This window comes from Mesocricetus auratus, unplaced genomic scaffold (assembly GCF_017639785.1).
Source record: "Mesocricetus auratus isolate SY011 unplaced genomic scaffold, BCM_Maur_2.0 Super-Scaffold_100010, whole genome shotgun sequence".
Taxonomy (NCBI): Eukaryota; Metazoa; Chordata; class Mammalia; order Rodentia; family Cricetidae; genus Mesocricetus; species Mesocricetus auratus.
The window spans coordinates 4851360-4864417 of NW_024429194.1; the positions used below are offsets into that span (position 1 = coordinate 4851360).

At 50.0% G+C, this 13058-nt stretch overlaps 1 protein-coding gene and 1 long non-coding RNA gene across 2 annotated transcripts in view; one reads left to right on the forward strand and one right to left on the reverse strand.

Moving 5' to 3' along the window:
- The window catches only part of Lama1 (laminin subunit alpha 1), a 126745-nt gene extending 115125 nt beyond the window's left edge, over positions 1–11620 (reverse strand). The window contains exon 1 of the mRNA XM_040752891.1: positions 11494–11620. Coding sequence (XP_040608825.1) covers positions 11494–11575 — 82 coding nt within the window. The 5' untranslated portion in view covers positions 11576–11620. The remainder of the gene's footprint in view (positions 1–11493) is intronic.
- On the forward strand, positions 159–7606 carry LOC121142701. Its single transcript, XR_005879739.1, has 2 exons — positions 159–428; positions 6460–7606. It is a non-coding gene; the product is annotated as an uncharacterized LOC121142701 (long non-coding RNA).
- Positions 11621–13058: the final 1438 nt, after the last annotated feature.

The following is a 13058-nucleotide window of genomic DNA, read 5'->3' on the forward strand; positions in this document are numbered from 1 at the left end:
CGCATGACCCCACACACGAGACAGGCCGCCAGGGGCACGTGCATGCACCAACTTACAGTAAAGGATTGCGTGTCACCTTTACCAGTTTTGATACTTTATCAAATGGTTTAAATGGGGGGGGGAGCTGTCCCCTCCACTTAAAGTCCTAAAGTCAGGCAGGCATGTTCCCTAAAAAAAACCCTCAACTTTATACAAAAATATAGCAAGTCAGCGAATGCCAACAAGCTAGTGAACCAACGCCAAGCCTGAATCACGCCACAAACACTGACTGTGCCCCAGATTGGAAGGAAACTCCGTATAGGACAACCAGAGTGCTTCGGCATACCCTCCTTCTCCCGGACCCGCGCAAGGAAGACTAGCCTGTCCCCCTGCTCGAGGACGGCACACAGAGTCTCCCTGTGTTCCGCATTGCGTTGACCTTCACTCTGGTAAGCTGCAAACGGCCCTAAATTCTTGCATCATGGCGATGCTGAAAGTGGTGACGTGGTTCCCGGTGGGTGCTCTGGATGGAGCGCGTCCACTACTATCCTTTGGGCTGTCTGGCTGTTCTCTCGGGAGGACAGACAGTTGCTGTGGGTGTTGCCAAAGCTAGGAGCGAGGAGGCTGCTGTAGCTGGCAAGGTTACCGAGCCTGCCAGACAGGCTAGCGGGCTCCACAAGCACCATCCCTAACGCTACCGCCTCAGCCTTAACACAGTGTGGCTTCTGAACTGTTTTTACCCAGCGGCCAGCTGGTTTAATAGAACTGATAAATGACAGCGATGTTCAATAACACCTTTGGAAGGCAAGAATGATGCCTTGTGGACTGCATGTGCAAGTGTGTGCATGTGTGCACGTCAGATGTATAAGGACTACATTGAGTGTCTTTTTGTTTGTTTGTTTGTTTTTGTTTTGTTTTTTCGAGACAGGATTTCTCTGTATTGTTTCGGAGGCTGTCCTGGAACTCGCTCTATAGACCAGGCTGGCCTCGAACTCACAGAGATGCACCTGCCTCTGCCTCCCGAGTGCTGGGATTAAAGGCTTGCGCCACTACCGCCCGGCCTACATCGGGTGTCTTACTCAGTCCCTTCACACCTTATTTTCCCCCCTAAGGCAGAGACTCATTGAATTTGAACGGTGCTCTTGGCTTTGGTCACCCTGGCTACCCTGAGAGTTCTTAGGACCCTACTTTAAGCCAACGCATTTCTGAAGCTACTTTTCCCGCCAGATGGCCTCTGTTTATGTGTGCTGTCCTAGATTGTGAAACCAAGGCCTGGATCCTAAAACATGCCTGGTCACCCCTGGCCCAGCCCTGTCACCCAGATTCTCCCTGGTCTCTTTCCAAGGCCTGTCCTGGTGACTCAGAGGTTCCAGACATCCTGGGCTAGCCTGATCTTTTCAGGAGATTATCACTCTGGCCCTTTGTCGCCGATTCTCCTGATCCCAAGCACGTCATCTGTCTGCATTTCTACATGATGTCCCCTACACTCCTCTCCAGCCCCCGCTGTTTGTCTGCACTGGGACAGACACTCATCCAGCGGTCACCACACAGCAGACACTGCCGGGTGCTGGGTGAGGTATTGGGATTACAAGCAGAAAGAAAAAATAAGTCAACGGAGAGGTGGCTACAGAAAGTGCTGGAGGGGGGAGGAGGAGCAGCAGCAGCAGCAGTGAGCACTCTGGAATAAGTCAGGGTGTCCCAGTGAAAGGAAGAGTTTCTGCTGTGCTAGGAAAGCCAGTCAAGGTTCAGAGGCATGGGAACTGCAGCAACACAGGAGAGGTAATCGTTAGCCATGGAAGGGGAGGCAGGTCACAGCTGAGAGCCCAGGAAGCCCCACTCAGCAGACAACAGCAAAGCCACTCTCAGCAGGGCCGGAAAGGCATGACCAACTTCACCGTGCATTCACTCTTCAGGGATGTCAGGTGCCAATGGCTTCCTGGGGTCCTTGAAAACTGTGTTAGAGGCTGCACCAGACTCAGCCCAGAGCTCGCGACGAGGCCACGCTTCCATGGCAGGTGGACCCCACTCCAGGCTCTGTCTGTGCTCTCCCTGGAGTAATCACTGCACCACCTGATCACATACCCGAGGCAGAGGATCCAGGGAGGGAGCCGGTTGCAAGGTCAATATAGGTACAGGCGGGGTTGGTGCCGATGTGGGAACAACACAGGTACATATTGCATCGGATGGACTTGGGAGAAAAGCCATCAGTCAGATGCTAGTGAATGAAAAACTTCTCATGGAAGCCAGGAAAGGGGGTAAGATAGATTCCCCCGTAGAGGACAACATCCAAGAAGGTGATTGAGGGCAGCTGGACCCTGGAATCACCCAACTTAATAAGGGGGAGTGTTAATGGCAAGCTGGACCCAGGAGAGAAGACACGGCTGGGATCCCAGAGAAAAGGACCCAGAGGACAGAAAAGAGCTTGAATACGGAATGTGTGTAATAAATCCTGCTTGAGTCCATCAATCGGTTCCCCTAGTCCAAAAAACCCAAGATCAAAAGACCTTATAGACTTGATCAAAGTATTTTTGGAATAAGGACCTTGCTGAGCCAGTAAAGCCAAACTCAGATTGCACTTGCCTAAACACATGAGCAACAAAAAAACACCACAGCAGGGCCAAAGGCAGCACAGAGACACATTCACCCCACCAACAAGCAAGAGGCTTCTACAGGTCCAGAGCCTGCCTATGATAGTGTATTTCCCACCCAGCAAGTTCACCGAGTAATTTTTAATCCTGGCTGCACAGGCAAATCACCCAGGGGGCACAGCTTAAATGCAAATGACTAGGTCCCATCTCAGACCAAATACATTATGATCCCGGTAGCTAGGACCTAGGGGTCCGTGTTATTAAAGTCTTACATGGAAACCTGAGGTGGGGGACTTGTATGAAACTGTTCAAAAAGTCTGTCATGGCATCTAAAGAGCCAGCCAGCAGGCAAGCTCTGAAGTCTCCAAGGAAGAAGGGAAATAAGGGTAAGGGATGTAGTCTACAGGCAACCGCAGTGCCTGTTATAAAATCTGAATTGCAGGCCCAGCTGGGAATCCAGACTCTCAACTCCTGTCTTGAGAATTACATTAAGGAGACAATCCCTTTCCAAGCATACACTTTTGAGTTTCTCGGGCTGGAAAGCAAATCCAACTAGAACATGAGAGATGTCCTTGCAGTTCTCGAGCCACAGCAAGGAAGGCAGCCAGGAGCAGAGTCTGCGTTAGGGTCAATAGAGCTGCTGTGATGAAACACATGAACAAAAGCAAGCTGGGTGGGGGGGGGGTAGAGGGTGAGAGGGTGAGGGGGGTGGGGGGGTTGTTGGCTTACAATTCCACATCACTGTTCATCATTGGAGGAAGTCAGGACAGGAACTCAAACAGGGCAGGAACCTGGAGGCAGGAGCTGATGCAGAGACCACGGAGGGGTGCTGCTTACTGGCTTGCTCCTCATGGCTTGCTCAACCTGCTTTATTATAGAACCCAAGACGGCCAACCCTAGGGATGGCCCCGCCCACAATGGGTTGGGCCCTCCTTCATTGATCACTGATTGAGAAAATTCCCTACAGCTGGATCTTATGCAGGCATTTCCGCAACTGGGGTTGCCTCCTTTCTGATGACTCTAGCTTGTGTCAAGTTGACATAAAACTAGCTAGGACACAGATCCTTCAAGATGTGCCATGTAACACAGTTCCAACATGAGCTCTGTGCACAGACATGGATGCGAAGGAGTAAGACACACACATACACACACACACACACACACACCACACATACCCTTCACACACACATACGCATACACACACATACATACACATACACACACATACACACAAACAGTCACACACACACACACACACACACACACACAGAAACAAGTAACCTGGATACAAATGACAGCAACCCCATACGGAATGCTATTCCACTCCTAAGAAAGGTATTAAGTCTTGCACCTGAAGCCCTGTCTACTCAGGAAACTGAGACAAGTGGAATCATATCTCTTGAAACAAACATCTCCAGTTCCCTCCATTCCAAACTTCTAGAATGAACACACACCTTCCATAAAGCCTGGGGTAGAGAGGTAATGAGTAAGAGAAACATTTCCTTCGGGGGAAAAATGCAAGAAATAGAGAATTGTGATAAAAGAGCTGAAAGAATACATTAGGGATTCCCAGGATCAGGAGAAGAATTCTCCCAAGCTCAAGACAGAGACAGGGACAGAACATCGGCCAAGGGACTGAGATGGGTCTGGAAACAAATATTTAAACTGGAAATCCTAGAGGGCGGAGTTAAAGATGGATAGGAAATGTCTGGTGGCTCAGAATGCCAGAGGGGATAAGGACTTTTGAACAATACATTGTGGCTCCCATCTACTGGGTGCCAGGAAATCTAGGATGCTATAGGGGTCAGGGCTCACGACTGAGTGTGCCATCCTGGAGCAGGGATAGGATTTGCACAGCTCCCCTGGAGATGTTTGCAGCTATAAATGATTCCACTCCCTTGAGTAGTTGCCAGGAGATGACAAGGTTATGAAGCTTGGCTTTTCTGTTTCTGTTTCCTGTAAGAGCAGACTTCTTTTCAGGTCCCACATGTGAGACTCCGCAGTGAGCACCCCTCCCCTTGGAATGTGTGCCGAGTCTCATGCATCCCCCCCCCCAGGAGGAGTGACTGGTCCCAACTCCTGGATTTCCAAGTCACGGGAACGCAAGAGTTTGACCAGCACTTGGGGAGGATCCTGTTATCCCTGTTGGCTCCTTAAGGCTCCCCCACCAGGCAGCAGTAATGATCACTATGGTTCAGCACTGGGGGCCTCAAGTGTCACTGCCATCGGTGTCACCAGCTGTGGGGGTCAGGCCAGCTTCCTCTGAGAATGTTTCATGTAAGGTAGATGTGGACTTTAACCGGAGCTAAGCTCCACGGAAGTGTATTTTATCCTAATAGAACAACTGGAACCCACTCACTGTGTGACTAGTGTACTTAGGCTAACAACTGTCTTACATGTGACATTAGTTTTCATGGCTGTCCCCCCTTTTCAGCACTAGGAACCATCTAGGAAGGGCCTCTGACCATCTAACTCTTCACATGCATGCTGTGGTTCAGTGGGAGTTACCACCACCCTGACCCTGGTTATCTTCCACTGACCCAGCCAGGTCCTAGAGCCAGGACTCTGATTTTCCGTGTGTACTAAGAAATGCTGAGAAGTGTAAGAGAAATATCCTTTTTTTAAAAAAAACTCTGGTGTGTGGCATTCTGGGAAAACCACCCGGAAGTGGCCCAGAGAAACTGTGGCTATGTGGGAACCCCGACTTAACACAGGATCCAGAGCACAGCTAGAAATGAGGGAGCAGGCATCCCTTGGGCAATTGGCTGTGGTAAGTGTAGGGATGGGGTCAGGTGCAGTGCTGGGCTGTATCTCAGATCCTGAGATTCTCAGCAGACAACTCTAATACAGAAGCAGGATGTCAACCTAGGATAAAGGTTGGTAACTGGGGCTGAACTTGGACGGGTTATGGGGGTCCATGGGAGGGAGACAAAAGAAGGAACCTCAAGAGGCTAAGGATCGAAGGGTGTGGTGGCTCATGCTTTTAATCCCAGCACCCCAGAGGCAGAGACAGGTGAGTCAAGCCTGATCTACAAAGCAAGTTCCGGGACAACCAGGGCTACACATAGAAACCCTGTCCTGGAAAACAAGCAAACAGACAGAGAGACGGGGGCCTGTATGATGACAGGGAGTAGTTATTTTATTACTAGACACTAGCGTGACACCAGGTCACCTGGTTGATAATTCAGGCATCTCATGGATATTTGCAATGGAAACAAACAAATGAGAGAGAGAGAGAGAGAGAAAGAGAGAGAGAGAGAGAGAGAGAGAGACAGACAGACAGACAGACAGACAGACAGAGACAGAGAGACAGAGACAGAGAGACAGAGAGAATGAGAGAGATTTTAACGAAAAAAGAAATAAAACTTCAGAGAAACAAGTTGGGTAAATTGCATAAAAGGAAACAAACAAGCCAGTAAAAGATGGTACAACCAAGGTAATAGGGGTAAAAATTACACGGATGTGTAGAAATCAAGGAGGGAAGCCCATTCTGAGAAGGAAGAATTCCTTCTCCTGAGCTTGAGATAGTAAGTCACCACTTTTTATGAGTAAACTTCTACCTCCACCAAATAAGGAGAAGGCATTTAATGGGTGGTCTATTACCACCAGCCTTGTGGTTACACGTGTGTGCGCATGTGCGGGCATGTCTGTGTACAGACACATACATGTCAAGGCACACATGGAGAGGTCAGAGGGCACCTTCCTGATGGTGGCTCTCTCCCTCTACCTTGTGAGTCCCAAGGGTCAAACTCGGGTCATGAGCCTTGGCAGCATGCGCCTTACCAGAGGAGACTCGCCGATGGCTCTGGGTGTTCTTTTTTTTAACTAGGAATGATCTATTGCATTTAAACGTCTCCTTTAACATCCTTATTGTTGCTGATGATTTCCTAAGGCTCTGGCAGGAAATTATGGAGCCACGGAGTGAAACAATCCAGGAAGCACCTTCGGGAATGAGGGGAGCTGGCAACGCCCAGAAAACGCCACTGTTCTAAAGGCGACACGGCCACCAGAGACAGAAGAGGTACAAGCCTTTAAGGCCCGCTGAGACAACAGATCAGACTTCAAAGATAACTCCTGGAGTGAAGAGATTCAAACTTCAAATGGATTTTTTTTAAGCGCACATACCCTGCAATCGCGTCCCTGATAGCGTGGTGGCAGGTCTCTGCCACCGTTTCTGAGTTAACACGTGGAGATAAGTGCTAACCGAGGCAAGAATGTTATCCACCAAACTCCACACTGCTCCCATTGTCTGCTGCCTCCCCGACCTCCCACCCCCGGCAAGAGTGGGAACCAGTTAACCCAGAGAAAGCCCTCCTGACCCGGCCTTGAGAAAACAAAGACACAAGATTCCGTGTTATTTATTATTAAATGCTTGCACCGAGCACTGACTGTCAACCCTTGTATAAAGGACAAAAAAAAAAAAAAAAAAAAGGCAATGAAACCAGCCGGTGTGTGGCACATTTTATGCTGAAATCGCTACCTGACGGGCATGCTCCAACAGAACCAGAGTTCACGACCTTAACTAAACTACTTCTATGGAGAATCTTTTTTCCTGCTCATTAATTTTGCAATGAATTGATTTACTCAGTTGTCCGGAGAAGTATCCTATTATATTAGAGAAGAAACGAGTTAAGAAATTCCTTCCAAGTGTTAAACAAGCTCTCTCCATCTTCCTCGGGAGACCATGCTCATCTAGCTCACGCACATGTTACTGACGGATGGGACTCACTACACTCTTCAGCCCGGGTATAACTTACAGACTCTCCGGTGACTGGCTTCGGCTAACTTCAGCATTCACAAAGGCAGGCTTAGCTTTGTTCACTAACAATAACTTCCTTAAAAGACTACGTTATTCTTAGAGCTGTAGTGCTGTCATTGCTCTGTGCCAGAAATAGCCTCAAATACATGTCAATCAATTCCTTATGTCCAAAAGGAAAGAAAAAAAAAACACAAGAAGCCCACCAACCCTACAGCCAACAGTGCCTTTACTGTACTCTACAACATTAATCCAGTTTAAAAATTAAAAGCTCTAGAAGACACTGCTCTGATAACACCTGTCTGTCTGAGAAGGGCTTGGAAAAGACAGGCTGGAGAGGTAACGGTTAAAAAGTGCGCACGTTAGTTAGTAAGTGGTGTAAGCAAAACCTGCCCAGAGGACACAGAGGCAGCTTGCACAAGGAGGGCAGTGAGAGGGCATTGCCCCTGTCTCTGTTTCCCATGCTTTGACTACAGGCGATTGGTACAGTTATTAGAGAGGCAATGTTCACAAACAGCTTGCATTGAAACACTCCAAGAAGGGACAGCGAGGGAAGGACAGCCAGTGGCGTCTTGAAAGACAGTGGCCAAGTCCATTACCACCCTTTTCCTATGTATCCCTTAGTGCATTTTAGAACACTGGAGTCCGAGGCAGAAGGCATGTAAGGGTGCCAGGTCTCTAGAACCCAAATAGCAGGCAGAGCATATCTTAGCCTGCATTGCGCAGAGACTGGTTTGCATAACACAGGCGTAGGTTTGCCCGAGACCCTCAGCTGGGAGACAGCAGGCCAGGTGCCTTCCAGCCTCCTGGGTCTACCCCAGTGTGATAAAGCACCATGGCGGCGTTTGTGGACATCCTGAAAGTGAGGAGTTGGGATATAATCTGAGCCTAGGCACGAATAAGGAGAGAAAAGGGCACGCAGGAGAATCAAATGATACTACAAGAAAATGGGAAGCAGGGAGGGCAAGTGTTCTCAAGTTAACCTTTCAGAAAAAAGAACAGTTACAGCAGTGCTGAGGGTGGAGAAAGGATGAAGGATTGACCCTCCCCAAGGTTAGGGAACAGAACTATTGTCAACGCTAACAAAGTGACGCATTGTAACAGTCGCGCCCAACACTATCTGATTCAAATACCGATTTTGACTCTTTTAAAACAGTATAGAGACAGCCGGGCATTGGTGGCGCACGCCTTTAATCCCAGCACTTGGGAGGCAGAGGCAGGCGGATCTCTGTGAGTTCGAGGCCAGCCTGGTCTACAAGAGCTAGTTCCAGGACAGCCTCCAAAGCCACAGAGAAACCCTGTCTCGAAACAAACAAACAAACAAAAAAAACAGTATAGAGACAATATAGTTTCACACATAACTCTGTAAGTATTGGTAATAATGGCACACATAGTTTATCCTGGCCTAGCTAGATTTAGTACGCACCTGAAATCTTTTCCTACACTGATCCACTTAATCATGGACAATCCTTCCCAGGTAGATGTTGTTACTGCTCATATGCAATAGATAGTAAAACTAAACCGCAGAGAGCATAAGCCATGGACCACAGCGGGTAGCGGTGATGCTGCAGCATCCGGTACCTGGAGGCGTAAGGTATTGCTGGCATCACTTCCCAGTAAGGCTACTGTAAATGGCAATGAACGCCCATAGGACCTTATGAATGAACTGGTGCTTCAGGGTTCATTATAATGAAATAACTGATCCCATCCACACTGACTGTGCTAGGTTACAGAAGAGCACAGTTCTAAGGGCTACACAAGAAGACACTCGGTGCCGATTTCACACCTTGCGGCATTGTTATACTCAAGGGCAAAAGAGTGACTAAAAACGCAGGCTTTATACATCACATCTAGGAAGCAGGGAAGAGCAAGCCAGCCACAGAAAGGGAGACAGGGCCTTTGAAATCATTCTGGAGCACGGCATGGAGTAGGCATATGTCTGCTAAAGCAGGCACACCACTTACCAGACGCACGTTCTGCCCATAGGTGTTTCCCTGCACTTGCAGTAGCCAACTATGAATTTAGCACATTAATTCTAAGAAACACGGCAGCTTGGACGTTCCTTTGGTCTGTGCTGGAGTTTGAACCTAGGGTCTTCTGCATGCTAGACAAGTGCTCTAACACTGAGCTACCTCCACAGTCCTGGAAACACAACACTTATTATCCAGTACTAAGAGGACAACTCACTCTAAAGTTTCCATCTCAGCCAGAGTCACAGTCAGTTGTAAAGTAGTCCCTGTGGAAACGATAGGGATGTTTAATGATCTCATACTTTTAGACCTGTGACCAGTCTCAAAACTACAAGCACCCTACTATAGGCGTGGCTGGTACCTATGGTCCAAGCTACTCAGAAAGCTGAGGTAGGGGAATGACTTGCATCCATACATTCAAGACCAGTCAGGGCAACATTATAAGACTCAGGCCAGCTATAGTACACACCACAAACACACATACATGCACCACACACACCACGGACACACCACACACATACACATACACATACACATACACACAAACATACCGCACCACAGGCAGTTAATTAGATTGGCGATTTATAGGTCAGGACTATTTTATTAAGTCATGTCATTTCACCAACCACCCAGACCACATCCAGGGAACAAAACTCCCAAGACTGCTCATTAGGAAAGGTGTGGGTTGGCAAATACAGACTAGATACGAGCAATTCAAAGGCCCTGCCCGAGGCAGTTTTTCCTCCAAGCAGGAAAACCCCATGCAGTCCACTTTCTCCAAACACCATTCATAACCATCCAGGCCAGGCGCCTAGCCCTCGGGGGGAGCGGAAAGTATTCGGGGCACCTCTTCAACCCAAGACTTTCAATTTCTTGAAACAATAAACCGAGACAAGCTGCTTTCTCCACCCTGTGGGAACCATGATTTGGTCACTTTCAACAACAGCACAGACAGGAGTTGGACTCTCAGAGTCAAAGGCTTCCCTCCCAAAGGCTGGCTCTTTCTTCCCCCTGATAACTATGTAAATTCCCCTCTCCCAGCCCCCGCTCAGAGTTGAGCAACCGCCTGGCTATTGAAAGCCTTGCTTCCAGCCTGGTCCAGAGCTTTCATCATGAATGCATGAATGAATGGGATGCTCGCAGCCTGCATAGCTCACAGCTCTGCACAATGCCCAAGCGCGCATTTTTCCCACGAGGGCATTTCGAATTCGGCCTCCCACTTTTAACCTGTACTCCTGAGAGTGCAATCTGCGTGGGGACACGCTCAATGCCACTTGTTTGCATACACTGAGACTTTTTTTTCAGCAAACATTCGTGACCGTCTAGCTGAGCCGAGCGTAAGCTCGAGGACAACTCTGGGCGGCACAGCAAATCCTCTCTCTCCCTCCACCTCCCACCCCCAGTGCCCACTGGAAACTCACTTTGGGTCGGGTTCCGTTCTCAAACCTTGAAAAGAAAGCTACTGGTTCCATGCGGACAGGACGCACTCTCTGCCCTTTCTAGTCCCTTACCCCCACCCCGTGTGTAAACACGCGTGGAAAGTCCATTTGGTCACTTGAGGGACTACACAAAGAGCACGTTTTAGAGAACACATCTGTGTCCTGGATGCCATATGCGCGCCCCAGTCGCCCAGGACGGCTGACCTTGGGACCCCTTCTTCCTCAGTCTTTTCCCACTAGACCACCCCGATGGACTCCAGTGGCTCAGGGGAGCTCGCCTTTCTCCCTCCATGGTCTCGCTCTGAAGCACAGGACAATAAGGGGAATGCAAAACTCCGTTCCCATTCATTCCAGGAGCGGTGCGCAGTCCACCAACCCGGCGGTCCCCCTCCAGCCACAACCACTCAGGTGTTGGATGAGGAGTCTGCGGCCCCTTTTATGCCCCCGACGCCCCACTCTCGCTACCCGCTGCACTGCCAGAACGCAAGGTCCTGCAGAAGCTAGAAAGCAGGGGACCGTCCCCCATCCCCCGCCACCCGGAGCCAGAGGAAACCAAAGCTGAAGGCACAGGGGAGCAGCCAGCGTCCTCGGGGGACGGCCTCCGTAGACGTCCCAGCCCCGTGCGGCCCGCCGCAGGTCCGCGCTGCGCCAGTGTGCGAGCGAGCGCCCACCCCACCTCCTGGAGCTTTGTCCCGCGGCACCCGCACGCTCCCGCTCGCCAGCCCGCGGGTCACCCGTGTTGCCGCCGCCGCGGGGCTCACCTCTCTGCTGGCTCTGCACGGTGATCCAGAGCACCGAGGCCAGGAGCACCCGGAGCGCGGCTGCCGTGCCGCCGCCCCGCATGTCGCTGCTTTCGCCGCTCCCTACGCTCCTGGGAAAGGCTGCGACCACGCTCGCTTGCTGGCACCGCGAGTGTGAGCTTCCCAGACCGACCCTCGCCTGGTGTGCCGGCCCCTGGGACACACCCCCGCCGGCCTAGCCGCGCCCCGTCCCGCCCCGCCCCGCCCCTGTCCCTCCTGGGGTCCCTCCCTCTGGAGCGCCCTACTCTGCTGGCTGGGATCCTTCCACAGGGAGGGTCTGTCCTCCAGGGGGAGCCTCGCCTTGCCCGGGTTCCTCCTGGGGGTCCCTCCCCCAGAGGGCGCCCTGCCTTCTTTAGGGGGGTGGTGCCTCTTCCAGGTGGCACTCTGACCCCGACTACAGTTGGGGTCAGCTACTACAGTGGCCAGTTGGGAGGGAGGTGGAGAGAGAAGCCTGAGAAAAAGAGACTTTCGGCTAAGCCTGGCCCTGGAGGGTGGATTCCAATAAAGTATTTGCCCTGTTTGACCCCTTTCTGCCTGTTGGCCCTGTGCAGTCTTGGCCAACCCCAGGCCGCAAAACTATAATCAGGACTCAGTCCATCTTTGCAGTACCTTGCGCCTGCAGAGGTTTTAAGTTTGGGTGGGTTTTTTTGTTTTGTTTTGTTTTGGCTTGTTTTCCTACAAAAAAAAAATGAGTAGTAACTTATTTCCTAACTTGTTTGCGTAAGGAAGGCACAGAGGGTCGCAAAGTGACTTTATCAAAAGGTATATTCACTACTGAAGAATGGGGGAAGTCCGGGTCTTGGTGTTGATTTTGGAAAGACTACTTTCAGTCCTAGAAAATAAAATTAGTTTCCTCGCAAAAGTATCCATAGTCTATTTCCACACGGTAAGCATATACTGTAGTGCCTTGCAAAATCTAAGCACTATTCTCTTTCTTAAAGGGAGGTCTTTTTTTTTCCAGCCAGTTATCTAAATTAACTTGAAACTGCTACCAGTGCCAGTGTTTCTAAGCACAGGTCCTTAGCCACTTAGTGAGTGAAATTTAATGAGAATACATGGCTGTTATTTGTTAAAAGGAAGCACAGAAGAAGCCTGTAGATTTCATCCCTTTGAAAAAGCTGGACCGGAGGCTGGAGAGGCGGCGGCTTGATAGTTGGGAGCACTTGCTGCTCTTGCAGAGAGCAGAGTTCCATTCAGGCTCACAGTCATCTGTAACTTCCGTTCCAGGGACCCCACTCCCTCTTCTGACCTCTGCAGCACTAAGCAGGCGTGTATGTGGGGCACATACACACGTGTGCAGGCAAAATAATCATACACACAGAAAAAAAAATACCCACTGTGGCTCGGTGACGCCACCCCACATATCATTCAGTTTTAAATCCCGGGGTTCTTAACTATTTCAACAGTAAAATGAGTACCTACTTGTTAAATAGATTATTGGGCAAACTGGGTGTTTAAAAGTGATCACCCAAGCACAGAACATTCACAACATCACAGCTGTTTTTGCGTTGAAGCACCTGCCTACA